The 15,031-nt window shown below is 39.2% G+C and overlaps 3 protein-coding genes across 8 annotated transcripts in view; 2 read left to right on the top strand and 1 right to left on the bottom strand.

Moving 5' to 3' along the window:
- The window catches only part of LOC124210174 (alpha-catulin-like), a 42,463-nt gene extending 40,999 nt beyond the window's left edge, over positions 1-1,464 (top strand). For all 4 annotated transcript variants that reach the window (XM_046608423.1, XM_046608424.1, XM_046608426.1 and 1 more), the window contains one exon: positions 101-1,464. The gene's annotated coding sequence lies outside the window, so the exon portion shown is untranslated. The remainder of the gene's footprint in view (positions 1-100) is intronic.
- Positions 1,465-1,548: 84 nt separating this feature from the next.
- LOC124210148 (C-1-tetrahydrofolate synthase, cytoplasmic-like) lies at positions 1,549-6,484 on the bottom strand. Of its 2 annotated transcripts, none has more exons than XM_046608420.1 (21): positions 6,345-6,484; positions 5,943-6,027; positions 5,672-5,870; positions 5,381-5,613; positions 5,183-5,324; positions 4,998-5,109; positions 4,704-4,929; positions 4,382-4,555; positions 4,263-4,309; positions 4,101-4,190; positions 3,806-4,020; positions 3,610-3,727; positions 3,411-3,545; positions 3,271-3,353; positions 2,992-3,202; positions 2,676-2,928; positions 2,526-2,610; positions 2,372-2,445; positions 2,151-2,277; positions 1,934-2,086; positions 1,549-1,868 (listed from the first exon to the last, which is right to left on the bottom strand). In XM_046608420.1, exons 1-21 carry the CDS (start codon positions 6,400-6,402, stop codon positions 1,779-1,781), a joined length of 2,910 nt encoding a protein of 969 aa, XP_046464376.1. In that variant the 5' UTR covers positions 6,403-6,484; the 3' UTR covers positions 1,549-1,778. The 2 variants fall into 2 exon arrangements, with proteins under 2 accessions (XP_046464376.1, XP_046464377.1); XM_046608421.1 differs by lacking the exon at positions 6,345-6,484 and adding an exon at positions 6,100-6,119.
- Positions 6,485-7,210: 726 nt separating this feature from the next.
- LOC124210220 (delta(24)-sterol reductase-like) lies at positions 7,211-11,322 on the top strand. Of its 2 annotated transcripts, none has more exons than XM_046608427.1 (16): positions 7,211-7,543; positions 8,253-8,339; positions 8,422-8,543; positions 8,644-8,739; positions 8,817-8,940; positions 9,316-9,404; positions 9,482-9,621; positions 9,697-9,727; positions 9,788-9,883; positions 9,951-10,225; positions 10,294-10,384; positions 10,449-10,537; positions 10,608-10,696; positions 10,776-10,869; positions 10,943-11,093; positions 11,171-11,322. In XM_046608427.1, exons 2-16 carry the CDS (start codon positions 8,270-8,272, stop codon positions 11,225-11,227), a joined length of 1,614 nt encoding a protein of 537 aa, XP_046464383.1. In that variant the 5' UTR covers positions 7,211-7,543; positions 8,253-8,269; the 3' UTR covers positions 11,228-11,322. The 2 variants fall into 2 exon arrangements, with proteins under 2 accessions (XP_046464383.1, XP_046464384.1); XM_046608428.1 differs by having other exon boundaries at positions 7,298-7,516.
- The last annotated feature ends 3,709 nt before the right edge of the window (positions 11,323-15,031 follow it).

Below are 15,031 nucleotides of genomic sequence, written 5' to 3'. Positions count from 1 at the left end.
GTATGGATTAATTCCTTTTTTTTTCGTTAAATACGAAATCTAGCCTTTAAACTATCGTGTGTTAGCCTGTAATGGTTTCCATCTTCCGTCTCTTTTTCAGGCTTCACATTGAAAAACTCAAAAATGGATAGCATAAAACCATATCTCATTTCGGACACTAAAGCTCTGTTAATCGAGATACAAGAAAGTCAAATTGGAACGATTTTTGAGAATGCTTTCCAGAACGTGAACAAATTGTGGCAGCTAAGAATAATTAAATCAAACATAAGCAGGATCGTAAATCGTGCTATGCCGGATGCTCTATCTATCGAGCCTTCCCAAGCCGCACCCGTACACGAGATGACACCATTCATCTTTAACGAAACGCGCATCGACATGCTTGATTCCAATTCCATACAGTTGCGCATAATGGAGAAAGACGAATATTTGAATATAGTTAACTCTCAATTTGTGACTATCGCAAAAGGAGGAATTCGCATCACGGGATTAGGCCACGTCCTTATAGCCGATTCTCAATTTCACCAAATAGAAAATGACTCAATTATCATTCATCTAAGAGGAATGGAGACTGAAAGTTCCCACAAGCTCATTGCTTACTCAACCTTGACTCTAATGGGAATTGACATCTTTTCGATGGACATAAACAATTTTCTTCGTAACATACAAATAACCAATGGTAAGTTATACTTGATTCGCTTGAATTTCCGCTATTCCGGAGCTCTCTCGTCCATCATTACTATGGACAACAATACGATATCTCACATTTCGGACCACAATCAGACAACAGCCGCAGAACGCTGGACTGTGATATGCAGTTGCCGTGAAATCGCAAATAGATTACATGTATCGCCCAATAATAATGATAGAAAAGAACCACAGGAATTAGACAACGGAGTCTTACCAGTAAAGCAAAGCGATTACGATTATGACGAGCCAACTGAGACCTCACCAACGCCAGCAAAAACGAATGCTTCATCCATTTATTCCGATATTCTAAAAGAGTTACGATGTTATCAAGAAGGATCAAGTTCGATTACCACGAACGAATTTGACGCTTCCTATTGCCCAGATGTAACAACTGAAGCAGCAGTGGAGGGAAAAAATCACAATATGAGTTATGTGATTCCAGAATCGGAGCAGTCGTCGAACAGCAGTTACTATAATCAATCGATGGTCTGGTATCTCGGTGCCACTGGAGGTTGCATTTTTATTGCCATTGCAATTCTAAGTTTCCTGGCTATCTTCAGACACAAAAGAAAAAGTTTCAAGATTCATAATAAGCAGAAGACAAATAAAGCTTATCGACCGAACAATTCCAACGTCATCAGCGAAGATCCTATATGCGGGTGTGACGAGGGTGAAGAAGAGAGTCAAGTGTAGAACCGAATGATTATATACTTGAAAATTGTTGGCAATAATAAAAATTGATTTCAATAAGAAGAACGAATAAAGTTGTGAAAACTAGACAGTCTTGTGAATGAACGAGTGATGCGCGTTTCCTCATAAAATAATACTTGAAACACAAAAGACAAGAGCAAAAGACGAAAATCAATTCTATAATAATAATGTATTAGCATATGAAACTTTAAAAAAATAGTGCAGTTATATCCAAGCAAATTATTCCAAGCAAATCTGATCATTTAGGTAGACTATACCAATTATGATAGATATTGCACAGATATATTGCAAGATTGTTTTTTTCTCGATTATATGATTCACTGATTTTACTATTGGCAATACTACGAATTCAAAAGGCCACTTTTATTAAAACCTCTGTACTAGAACAGGCCTTCAATGTTGCCTGTTTCCAAGTTCAAATCAATATCAAAAATGGCTGGGCGGGTTGGAAGTCCTGGCATCGTACTCATCTAAGATGGAATAACAGTTCTAGTAAGTCTTTTGGCCATTAAAAGAGAAAAGTAAAAATGCTTACCGTTCCAACTAGAGGGTACAAAAATCCGGCTCCAACACTAGCTCTCACTTCTCGAATTGGGAGAGTGAAGCCAGTAGGAGCTCCTTTTAGTGAAGGGTCGTGCGACAACGATAAGTGAGTTTTCGCCATACAGATTGGGAAATTATTAAATCCCTGTGTATACAAATATTTATAGAAGTATGACTCATTTTACACCATCCGAGATTTATTTACTCACCTGAAGCTTGTAGCGTTCGATTTGAACCTTAGCTGCAGGAGATATTTCGATTTTTTCGGCGCCATAGACTTCCTTAGCGATGACTTCAATTTTTTCTTCAATTGATTGTTCCAAGTCATACAAATACCTGGAATTATAGAAACAAAAGTTTTAAATGAACACACGGCTAAGAATTTTACTTTGCAAAAAAAAAAATAATAATAATAAAATCAAGCATTAACCTAAAATCAGACGGCTGTTCAGCAGCTTTGGCAACCGCTTCCGCTAAGGTCGCAGCTCCTTGACTGCCAGTCGCCTATCATATTGTATTTAAAAATAAAGTTAAAAACTAGACAAATTTCTTGTTGTGTTCGTCAATCAAAACGCAATAAATACCCAGTGTGAGCAAACTACAGCATCAAATGCTCCATTTTCTTTACACAAACGCTGGAGGAAACCCAGTTCTTCGTCTGAATCCGTCCTAAGTAAAACAAAGCAAAACTACTATAAATCAGATGAATTTTTAAATTATTGAACGGGACTTACGTGAAACGATTGATTGCAACAACGACTTGCAGACCAAATTTCCGTATGTTTTCAATATGTTTTTTAAGATTAGAAAACCCTGTTTCCACTAATGCGCAGTTGGGCTCTAAATACGCAGCTGGAATTGGATTTCCTGGAACAACCTGAGGACCACCACCATGCATTTTCAGAGCACGTACTGTAGCGACCAAGACGACAACATCTGGTTTCAAACCTGAAGCTCTACATTTGATATGGATGAACTTTTCCAATCCTTAATTTAAAAAAAAGCCCAAATAAATACGTTAAAATAAATACAAACTACAAAATAAAAAACCTATATCTGCTCCGAATCCTGCTTCTGTCAAAACAAATCCTTCGCGGCCTACTAATCGTAGTGCAATCTGGTCTGCTATAATAGACGAATTTCCATGTGCAATATTGGCAAATGGTCCGGCATGTACAAAGACCGGGGTTCCTTCAAGCGTTTGCATCAGAGTCGGATGAATAGCATCTTTCATCAGCACCATCAAAGCACCACTTGCACCCTAATTAAAACAAATAGCAACATTCTTTTGAATGATATTTTGAAAAATAATAATTCAAAAATATATACCAAATCATCAGCGGTTATCGGTACTCCTTGTTTACTAGAGGCTACTACCATTTGGCCCAATCGGGATCGGAAATCAGCATAACCTGTACGCAAGGCTTACTTATTTTTCTTGAATCATTGCAAGTATTAGCAAATCATACCTGTGGTCAAAGCTAAAACTGCCATTATTTCACTTGCTACGGAAATATCGAATTGACAATCACGCTCATGTCCCTTTTCCGTATCGCTCAACCCAACTCGAATCTTACGTAAAAATCTGTCGTTCGTATCCATAACTGTAGTTCAAAGAATTGGAGTAAAGAAGTGAAGTAAAGTTGTCTGAGTGAAACAAATGTTGACCTCTTTGCCAAGTAATAGTTGTGGGATCGATATCTAGACGAGCAAAATTGTGAATTTCTTCATCAGTTAATGAATCAGGGTCAGATTTGTTGATGCCCAGCTTAGTTAATCGTCTTACCTAAAAAAAAAAAAAACAAGCCACAATAGTTATTGGACTAATAACGGATGATTATACTAGATTAAAGAGAATTTATACTTGAATAGCTGAAAATTTGCGTGTGCCTTTATCCTTTGGCACAAGGCGAGCATACAAGGCTTTATCTGATTGAGTTGCTTCATGAAACATTCGAGCTTCAATTTGAGCGGCAAGAAGATTATTGGCAGCCGTGATTGCATGGATATCACCGGTCAAATGCAAATTGAACTCTTCCATGGGAATAACTTGAGAGTATCCACCTCCCGCCGCACCCCCTAAAGTAACGAAAGCAGAAATAAGATTTCGGAATACGAAATAAATAGCAATAATAATAAACAATAATAACGAAATTAACCTTTGATCCCAAAGGTTGGTCCTTGAGAAGGTTGCCTCACACAAGCAAACACATTCTTTTTCAAATGAGCGCCGATTGCTTGAGATAAACCTGTTAAATGTTTAAAAGATTGCAATGATTTATGAATTTTTGTAACATACATTCTCTTATATAGTAACAAACCGATTGTCGTAGTTGATTTTCCTTCTCCTAATGGCGTTGGAGTTATTCTTTGTCATAAAATCATGAATAAGTGAATAACATAGTCAGAATCATAAAACCGAATGCTGACAATGGCTTACCCGCAAACAATGACGTATTTTCCGAGGGGTTTTTCAGCCAATCGTTCCAAAATGTTGATGTTAACTTTGGCTTTTGTGGAACCATATAGCTCAACATCGGACATAGATAATCCGATTTCTTCAGCCAATTCCATGACATTTTTCGGGGTTTGGCTACGAGCTATATCGATATCTCTGCATCAAATAATAATAAGAGTAATAATAAAAAAATAAAAAATAAAGACGGGGGGGGGGGAAAGAAAATTAAATGTAAGCATATGAATAATTTAAATAAAAATAATGAAATAAAAACAAATCTAAGCAAAATAGAAAATAAGTTTACCGCGGTACTGGTTCGCTCAACTTAAGTGGCAGAAGGGATAAGTTCCACTGGGTATTGGATAGTTTGAACGCTGCTTTTTGAGCAGCAATAACTGTATTTTTCATAAGCATGGCTACCGTCATTGGACCAACTCCACCAGGAACTGGAGTAATCCAACTGGATTTCATTTTAGCAGTTTCAAAATCTACATCTCCCACCAACCTAGAACCTGACGCCTTTGTCGGATCTGAGGTAAAATTTGTCTAAATTATTACAAAATATAATGGCGTATATCATACTTTTGGGTCGTCCTACCTGGAATAGAATTGATGCCGCAATCTATCACAACTGCACCTTGCTTTATCCAGTCTCCTTTTACCATATTAGGCTGTCCAATACCAACGATAAGTATGTCTGCACCAGAAACCTTAAATGATAAATCCATCATACAAAATGCTGAATTGGAGCTGTAGTAATTTTTTAAGTAATTCCTGGCATACCACTTCAGGCAAGTTTTTTGTTTTTGAATGACAAACTGTAACAGTTGCATTATGCCATTTTAGAAGTTCGGCAGCAGGAGTTCCGACAATCTTACTCCGTCCAATAACAACTGCTTGGCTTCCCTCAATTTTTATCCCTGTTCTACAATCAAATAAAACATGAATGTAATTTCTCTACTCAATAGAATATGGCTATACCTTTTGATTAATTCCATGCAGCCATTTGGAGTACAAGGAAGAAACCCAGAAGCTAAATCCCCAACAGCTAGTTTTCCCTGATTAATAGTATTTAATCCATCAACATCTTTGCTTGGGTTTACTGAATCTGTGATGAGAGTAGAATCAATCACATTCACAGAATCCAATGGCATTTGCACAATTATGCCATGGACACTAGGGTCCAAGTTAATTTTATTGAGTATTCTGAGAAGCTGAAAAAACACACAAAAAAATGTATGAGTGATTAAATTATATTAATATTTGTATTACCTCAGCTTGAGTAGTTGAAGATGGAAAGACAGTATGTGTGGCTTTAATACCAATTTCTTCAGCAGCTTTCATTTTCATTCGAATGTAGACATTTGAATCTTCTCGAGCACCCACTTGAATGATTGTAAGTCCAGGAGTAAGGCCAGAACATTGTTCTTTCAGTTGTTTAACTTGTTCAGCCAAAGCAGCTCTGATATTTCTATTTCAGAGCATATGATTTATCAGAAATTGCAACCAGTTTAAACCAACACAAGTTATTTATTTTATTTACTTTGCAACTTCCGTGCCAGAAAGCAATTGACCATATTGCTCCATTATAGGATGGTTGGAAATTGAAAACTCTCTGTAGAAACTTCCTAGAAAAAATAAATGAGAAGATTAGTTAGGTGGATCTGGGGGTGATCTTAAGACAACTGATTCTTATTTACTGTAGAGTGTAGACTGTATGTTTATGACATAGACACATTTATATACAAACTAGTCTACAGCAAGAAGCCATGCAAATAAAGACTATGTTGAATGTAATTTGAGTCGTATTAGAAACCAACTCGATGCCAGTCCGGATATAAAAATGTTACCCCGTATATTTTTACTTTATAGTGAAATAAATATGTTGGAGGGACAAGTCTGTAAACTTTATAAAGGCTAATGGAGTAAAATTATACAAACTTACGTGATAAATTTTTCCACGACTTTACTGTGTCTTTCAAGACGCAGACTACAAAGTTCATTTAAAAACAACCTTGGGCGATAATAAATAATAATGTAGCGAGTCCGTCAAAACTTCGCATTTCCCGGGTGTTAGTAAACAGTGGATTCGGACATTCATCGCTAATCTGCGGAAAAAAATCGCATATTTCAGTGTTTATACCCATTTTTTTTTTTTTTTTTTTTTCACAACTGTCCCATTATTGATTCAAACCATTTATAAACTCATTACATCTGCTTTACTGCGCCGTACCGTAGGGGGTTTATAGACAGTAGACACGGCTCTCGTGAATTCAACTTTCAGCGACGATCAAAACATAATGCCAGCGGTTATTGTGTTAATCACCAATCCAGATTGCAGATTTAGTGAAATTGTGGTATAACTTCTTACTTCAATTTGTCTTTATAAGCTAGCTATCCCCTCGAAAAATTCAATAGAACATAAAGTAGAGTATTTAAAAAAAAACGAGAGTAATTGCAGGTTAATTTTAATTGTGGGGCGAAATTTTTCTATTTGTCCCGGGCGACAGAGCGTGACAAAAAATCACTATGCACGTCGCGTTTGTATCTGTGTGAATTATCATATCTTTTATCTGCATTTCAGTTGTTAGTTATTTTTTTATAAAATTTTCTTAGAATTGTAAGCAGTAAGAATATCTGAATATGTATTTCGTGTCATGTGTTACTTTTTTGTTTTTTCAACGCATAGTAAGTTGATGCGCATAATTCCTGCGACGCGCATTTTTCCTCAGGCCTGCGCATATTTTTACTAACTTCGCCTCATAATAATAATTAACAAAAAAAAAAAAAAAAAAAAAAAAAATCCGACGCGCAAGAAAAATTCCGTACAGTTTAGTACACGCGCTCAGGCCGCTCACGCATTTTAGCACTACACCATACACCAAAAGACACTGTAGACTGTAGTAGCGTCTGCTTGAATGTGAAGGTCAAGTGACTCAAGTCCGCTCGGCAACAAGATTTGTCAGTGATCAATAATCGTTTGTCATGGATAGGGCATGCTGGCTATAGGCTGCTCGTTTCTGCACATCATTTTACACTACTTTTTATACTACTAATTGTAGGAACTCTGTTTCTGTGATTCAAGTTAGTGTCGTTTGAAACCCGTTCTGTGAAAGTGTGAGTGTATAAGTTTATGGACAAAAAGTAATGTTGCTGTTCCAGCGGTCTTATTTACACCATTTTTTTGTCTTTTTAAGGCCATATACGAACATTTATGTTCATAGTTTCATACAGTTTGGAGGTTTTCATTGCCCATCACCAATATCCATGCATTCAATTGTTAAACAATCCGATATGATTGACGGTTGTTATCAACATTGTGGTCTACTTAACTGCTAGGCCGTCCATCGCAATACCCCCTCCCCCCTATATTTAAATTTTTCCACGGTCCATATTATCATCCGCCGTTGACGGTTTAGGGTTTACTTAACTACTGATCGTAATCTAGCAGTCTAACCGGCGGAGTGTATATCAATGCCAGGCCAGGCCAGGCCGGCCAAGTGGCCAGACGGTTGAAACTGTCCAGCCACGACATCTGTTGTGGCAATATTTTTCATATTTGTCGATTGCCACGATACCTGCTTAAGTGCTTACAGCTACAGATTCTCTGTTGTGGGCTTGTGGGGAGAATGTCTCGATACCAATTTAGTGGGCCATGTCAATCTAGGCTTTGTTACTGTGGCTGCACTTTTGAACTTTTTAGTTATTGATTGATAAGTTGGTCAAACTATAAACTTAGGTTGCTCTCAACATGCAATAAATTGAGCATTTATACTTTACGCCTGCGGTGTTCCAGTCGATCGTTTTACATTTGTGGCTCATAATTGTTATATTTAAGAATTTTTTTTATTAGAAAGAGGATACATAGAAATGGATACTGCCGCGTGGAAGAAGAAGTTGGTGCGCTTAATGGAGGATAACCGCGGTCTTATTGTTCTATGTAAACTATTTCCTTCAGAGATTAGAGTTTTATTATTAATGATATTTATGAACTTTTCACCCAATAATTGAATTTTTCGCAGTGTTCTGTTTGCCTGCCTCATTCCTTTTCGATCTCGTTCTTCAGTTGCGTAACTGGTTTAATCGTACGTTTTTGTCAGCACCCCAGCGGCACGATACACGCGTTCGCCAGATTCAATCTCAGGTAAATCAATCAAATAACTACTTTCCCATGTGATCAACAAGATTTTTATTAGGTAAGACCTTAATGTTTTAATTTTGTGTGCCTGTGTTTTTTTGAGTAGGTTCGCCATTGTAATGACCTTCCTGAAGCAGAGAAAAAGTTGATGTGCACATCTCGACCAAATTGGCTAAGCTTATCCATTACATTCTTCAGAAAAGTAAAAGGGTGTTTGACTGGCATCCATGAATAATTCTCGTGCTACAGTACGCTCTTACGTAATGATCTCTTTTGTAGGATCTTTGTCACAAAATCCCTATTCCATTGTATGACATCCTTGAACTAAAGGAGGAAGTAATGACGGTGCGCGTAGAGCCCATGGTAACTGTTGGTGATATAACTCGTTATCTGATACCCAAAGGTACTTATCTTGAACCTTGTCCCTTGAGTTCTTTTATATTAAGATAACTACGCGGAAGTTTCAGCTGATCTTGGTAGTTTAGATTACCATACTACAATTTTTTTAAATTCTGTATATTTTTATGAAATTATTTATGTGATTACTACTATTGCATGAAAAATGTGTTAAAAAGAAATCTGCGTTAAACTAAGTTATAGAAACACCTGGTCGGAAAATTAATTTCCCGCACGCCACTCGATCTGTTACTGAAAAAACGTACTATTAAGTTATCGTCGACAAAAATAATTCTGATCAGGCAGGGATTGGAGAGGCTTAACTGTGGAAAGATTTATCTTTACCATTAATCAGATTTAATCAGCTTACATTTTAAAACAGGATACACTTTGGCTGTTACCTTGGAAATTGCTGATGCCACCCTCGGAGGGCTTGCGTTTGGTGTTGGTATGACGACGTACTCGCACAAGGTAGAGTTAGATTTATTTATTTATTTTTTTAATCTTTTTTTTCGAACATTCGTTGTAAATTTGAATGATTTTATTAGGTCGGGTTGTACCAAGAGACGATTGTTGCGTACGAAGTTGTGCTGGGAGATGGATCTTTAGTTCGAGTGACCAAGGACAATGAATACTCAGATTTATTTTACTGTCTTCCGTGGTCTCACGGTACTCTAGGATTTCTCGTGTAATGCAAACCATACGCACTGCGAATATTTTCTTTCATATGCGTACTAATTCGAATTATTTCAAATTATTTTAGTGCACTGGAACTTCAAATCATCCCTGTGAAAGTAAGCGAATGAACAACAAAAATTTTGATTCAATTTTATTAATTTTTGATTTCCATGAAGCCTTATGTGAAAATGGAGTACATTCCGATCAACGGCCAAAAAGAATATTGCGATAAAATTCGAGAACTATCAGGGGCAATGGATAAAGATAAACAGGTATGAATATTTATGTAACAAGGTAAAAGGAAAAAAAAAAAAAAATTCTAACCCGTAATATTTGCAGACCCCTGATTTTGTTGAGGCGACTATTTTTAGCAAACACGAAGCAGTCCTTATGGTCGGTCACTTTGCAAATGTAAAAAATGCGCAGGAAGAGGCACAAATTAATCACGTAGCACGTTGGTATAAACCATGGTTTTATAAACACGTTGAAAGCTTTCTTAACAAGCCTCCAAGTCAAGAATTTATACCACTACGGGAGTATCTTTTACGCCACAATCGTGCGATTTTCTGGGTGGTCGAATCCATGATCCCTTTTGGTAATAATCCACTTTTCAGGTGATAAATAGTGATTATATTTGCGGTACTTCCATTTCTATTGCCAATTGAATATCGACACTTGACAGGCTATTGTTCGGATGGCTACTGCCCCCAAAACCTGCATTCCTGAAGTTCACAACAACACCAGGCATTCGTGCTATGACTTTCACTAAGCAGGTAGGTTATAACGAATTATAATTCTCCCTTTTTTTTTAATTTTTAAATATCCAATCTCTTACAGGTTTTTCAAGATATCGTTCTTCCTATTAACGTCCTGGAAAAACAGATTGATGTTGCAGAAGAAATATTTGATGCATATCCCATTTTAGTGTATTTTATTTTAATTATTTTTTCTTTGGCAGTTTTTTTAAATAGTAAAATAAATATTTCTCGAAATTAGGTACCCTTGCAGAATATACGATCATGGACCACATACAGGCCAGCTTCGTCCTCCTCGATCTGACCAAATGTGTCCGGGTACTAACTGGGGTAAGCATAATTTCATATTAATTTAGAGCTGATGGATAGAACTTAATGTGGTTCTTAACATCTTTTTACTTTAAATTAGGTATGTTTAATGATCTTGGAGTTTATGGTGTACCGGGGCCAGTCAAGCGGAAGGAACGTTTTGACGCTGTGGGTGCTATGAGAAAAATGGAAAAGTACTACACATCTTACTGATTAAGCAATGTTTGAAACACTTTTTTTACGCATTTTTAAAATTCCGATTTTAAGATTTACTCGTGACGTTGGTGGATATCCCTTTTTGTACGCAGACATCTTTATGAACCGCAAGGAATTTGAAGAGATGTTTGATCTCGTAGCTTATGAAAAAGCCCGAGCAAAATACCATGCCAACGACGCGTTTCCTCACCTTTATGATAAGGTATAATTTATTTGATTTATTTACTTAAGTTGTAGTATTCGACTGTGTTTACACAATAATCATCCTTTAACATGAAGGTCAAACCGGAGATAGACGTCTTTCAAGTTGGGAAAGAATATATGGATCCTCTGTAAAGTGGAAGCAGGTTTTCCTATGGTTTACTAATAGAAAATGGGGCTGGGGTAAGACAATTAATTTCTTCAATGAAAAATAAATGATGTCAATTAAATTTTCAAGTTGTCTTTATTGTTGCATGTTTTAAAACAGTTGTAGCTAAGAATAAGTCCAATGTCCCTCTTTTTACGCCGGTCTATTTCGGTCCGTTGAACTATGTTAATACAATTTCCCTACTTGTCTTTTACAGCGTGCGCTAATAAAAAACATAATTTTATTTGTAGGCAAAAATCAAATCCCTGAAGTTGGTAAGGTCAGACAGGGTGGAATATATCAGTGGTATGAAATATGAAGGTATGAAGACTGGTTAAGTTAGGTCGAAGGTTCATACGAGGTCAGTTTGAAGGTTAATTTGACCATGGGGACGTTTTCGACATTTATTCTCACACAACTATCCACCGCAGAAGATTTTTTCCCCTACGTATGCCGACTTCTGAGTGTAGGGTGGGCGTGGTTACGGTGAAAGAATGGTTATCATTGGTTGGATCGATCAATGCTCTGTGCAATGTGAATGGTGGTCTGACGCATATATGGGTTGTTAAAGATAGCGGATGCTTGCTTCGGATACTTCATTGCTAAAGAACGAACTGCAGGAGCTAGTGTTCCACTAATGAGTGCGTATAACAACTTTTTGATTGTTTGACCATATATACATTGTGGAGCAAACAAACAAAAACAGTTAGATGCCTCCGAAGAGGAAGACGAAGCTCCGTAGCTCGTGGCAAAGGTGACGATTTCGTTACTCGGGTCCATCAATGGGCGTATAGTGGAGTCAAGATCGTCAGGTAGAATCGTCAGGTAAGACGGAGGGACGATGGTTGATTAGCAAGTGGTGTTTTAATTCGAACAAAAGTTCGTCGAGCGGAACGTCGATTATTCGATTGTTACCAAACGCCTCTAAAAACGTTGGTCCACTGATACGGCTGGGCAGGGTCTGGTCGGCTCCGGACAAAACGGTGTCGGCTAACCGTAGAACAGCCTGTCTTTCTGCTTCCGTGGAGTGATCAAAGTCTTGTAGTTGTCTGGCTAAGCTGGACAAATAGGACTCCCTTTCTATTTGTTTTTGCTCTACAGGGGTGGGAATAGAAACGGTTGGTTTAATCTTGGGGATCGCCCCTGTGCTTTGAGGTGAGGTAGTATCTACTGTATATCAATTAATTTTCCTTCTTGCAAAGTGGTTGTCCCTAACTGCTGGTCTACAAACTCTTGTGTGATAACCAATTCGTTGGTTGGTTTTCTTTCACGGGGGGTAAAAAAGGTCTTCTGAAACTCTTAGACACTCGCCGAAGGAAGGAAAAAGGGGGTTTTTTATTCGCGCTGGAAGGAGTCGACTTCATTGTGTAGGCAACAACATAAGGATAAATGGAGTTTGGCTAAAAAGTTGGGTAGCTGCGTTGATGGAGGGACGTGGTAGCGGCGTGACACGGTCGATGGATCCAGGGCAGACTCTTCGAGGGGGAGGGAAACGGGATCGCTGCCACCATATGTAAAGGCTCGTCCGTCTGCCAGTCTATCGGGCGAAATGGTCGGCCAATGGCTTACTACTTTCACCAGACAGAGTAGGAGCCGGTTCGAATCTTCCATTCGGGACAGCTGGATAAGAGAGTGAGAGAAGGGGCGGGACTTACTGGGGAGACATCTGGTGGCGGGAAAGTGAAGTGACGGTGGAGGCAGCTTGCAGTGGCGAGGTGTGGTATGAGACGACGACCGCGTGGAGCTTCTCCCGATGTTCTTCTGGAATGTCCTTAAGGCATTCCTTAAAATTGTGTGGTATCGTGATTTTAGTTGATAAAGATGCGATTTTTGCAGTTTCGTTCCTAACAAATAAGATTCGACCTAGAGATGTCGTACTTGCAAGTTTAATAGTTTTATTGGATTCATTTACTAACACTAACCGGAAGGCGAATTCCTGCCCTTGCGAAATAAAAGGATCTATGCGTAGACCCATCGGTAGTCCTGGACTACCCTTGAAAATGAATGAGGTTTCAGGGGGTAGTTGGGTGCCATAACCCCCGCTCTCCATTACACATGCCGAAAATGGAGGTATGGTGAGTTTTCCCCCGTTCATGATAAACGTTTCTAGTCGGTTGTTGAATTGATCAGGTTCTCTAACCCGGTATATCCGATTCTCAAACCCGTCGATCACGAATTTGTGTTCATAGAGGGCATCTAAACCTAGAATGCAATCTTCCATGATTCCCTGAGCGACGACGAATTCCTGTGACAAAAATTCGGGGGTGTTCTCGTTTTCAACGCGAATGTTTGTTTTAATAGTGCCGATGCACGATAATCGTCTATCATTAATGTCAAAAAGGTTAATGCTTACGTCTCTAGAAAAGGAATACGGTATTCCGGAAATTTTAAGCTGCACAAGAATTTTATCGCTAATAAGGCTTTTACTCGCGCCAGTGTCTACGAGCGCTTCCACAACACAATCACCTAAATAAATCTTCACTTTTGGAGTTTTAAAATTCGCCTTTATACTCTTGATGTATTGTAGGGGCTTTGGACAGGTCCCACCGAGTGGCCCAACTGGTTGTTCGGTGATGACTAGTTTTCCACGTATCCCGAATTGGGACCAGGAGGAGAAAAGTGACCTGGAACAGGTTGTCCTAAAGGGTGGGGAGGTCTAGGGTTTCTGATCGTTGGGAAAAATGTGGGCGGTGTCCGAGTTTATTACATGTCCTACAACGGTCATTTACCATTTGTTGTTTAACCCAACAATTGGCCTCCGTGTGGGTCCCCCAGGTGTTGTGAAAATCACAGAATACCGCAGCTCTTTTAAACGCGCCTGGTTGAGTGACGAAACTCTGGTTAGGGATGTGGAACTGCACTTGCTTCTGTGCTAACTGTTTTCTCATTAATTCAAGATTTCGCTCGACTTCCTCCTGGTGTGTGGCAGCTTTCTTTTCAACTTTTTCGTTGAGGCGGTCCAGGGCTTCCACTACTCGAGCTTTTTCGGAGTTAGCCGTCGTCTCGCGCGCTGCGTTAACAGCGTGAATCTCGTTACGAGTTTCGGCTTCTTCTATAGCAAGGGCAATTAACTCGGCCTTATCGATCAATTTTTCCAGAGAAGGGAAATCTTTGTGTTTAAGGCTGGCCTGTAAATCTGGTTGCAACCCTTCAATTGTAAAACTCCTCCCGTCTCCCGATCTGTTGCCCGAAAGGATTGACGAGTGTCAATACTTTCGGCCGACAGGTACAAGGTCTGGGTACGGAATCCACACTCGATGTAAGCTGTTATGGGAGATACAGTATTGTTGAACTTACGGTTGATACATGCTAAAAGGAGGAGGTAATGGCGTCGATGAGGGGGAGGTGGCGCTCGAGTAGGCGGCGGCGGCAGCTGGTACTAGAAGTGGTCGGTCGGGATCTGGCGGCGGCGGCGGCTGGTACTAGAAGAGGGTGAAGTGGTCGGTCGTGATCGGCGGTATGCGGCCGTGGCTGGAAGAGACGGCGGCAGCGTGACTCGACGATCCGGCGACGCGGTGTAAGACGGATGAGACGGCGGCGGGGCTTGATGTGGCGGGAGACGGAAGACGAAGCGTGCACTACAGCCTAGACCTGGGTTGACGGCACGAAAGACACTACGCGAAACAAGTCGTGTTGATGGGGCTAAAAGTTTATTAACTCACTACAGGGAAAATCACAAATACAAAAATAAAGGGCGACACAACAACCCGCACAGTACGCGTATCAGAAATGGACTGGCGCATCGGCCAAAACGACCAGCTATTTATTTCAAGTTGCAAGGTCGGGTGTTT

Source organism: Daphnia pulex, chromosome 2 (assembly GCF_021134715.1).
Source record: "Daphnia pulex isolate KAP4 chromosome 2, ASM2113471v1".
In the NCBI taxonomy this organism is placed as follows: domain Eukaryota; kingdom Metazoa; phylum Arthropoda; class Branchiopoda; order Diplostraca; family Daphniidae; genus Daphnia; species Daphnia pulex.
The sequence above is the reverse complement of the archived record's forward strand: the minus strand, read 5'-3'. Positions and strand labels throughout refer to the sequence as shown.

Coding starts and splice junctions, on each gene's coding strand:
- LOC124210148 (XM_046608420.1), bottom strand. CDS start 6,402: ATGAACTTTGTAGTCTGCGTCTTGAAAGACACAGTAAAGTCGTGGAAA. Junction 5,614..5,671: donor CTTCAACTACTCAAGCTGAG/GTAATACAAATA, acceptor GTGTTTTTTCAG/CTTCTCAGAATACTCAATAA. Junction 3,546..3,609: donor AACTATTACTTGGCAAAGAG/GTCAACATTTGT, acceptor TTTGAACTACAG/TTATGGATACGAACGACAGA.
- LOC124210220 (XM_046608427.1), top strand. CDS start 8,270: ATGGATACTGCCGCGTGGAAGAAGAAGTTGGTGCGCTTAATGGAGGAT. Junction 8,740..8,816: donor CCATTACATTCTTCAGAAAA/GTAAAAGGGTGT, acceptor TCTCTTTTGTAG/GATCTTTGTCACAAAATCCC. Junction 10,226..10,293: donor GGTAATAATCCACTTTTCAG/GTGATAAATAGT, acceptor GACACTTGACAG/GCTATTGTTCGGATGGCTAC.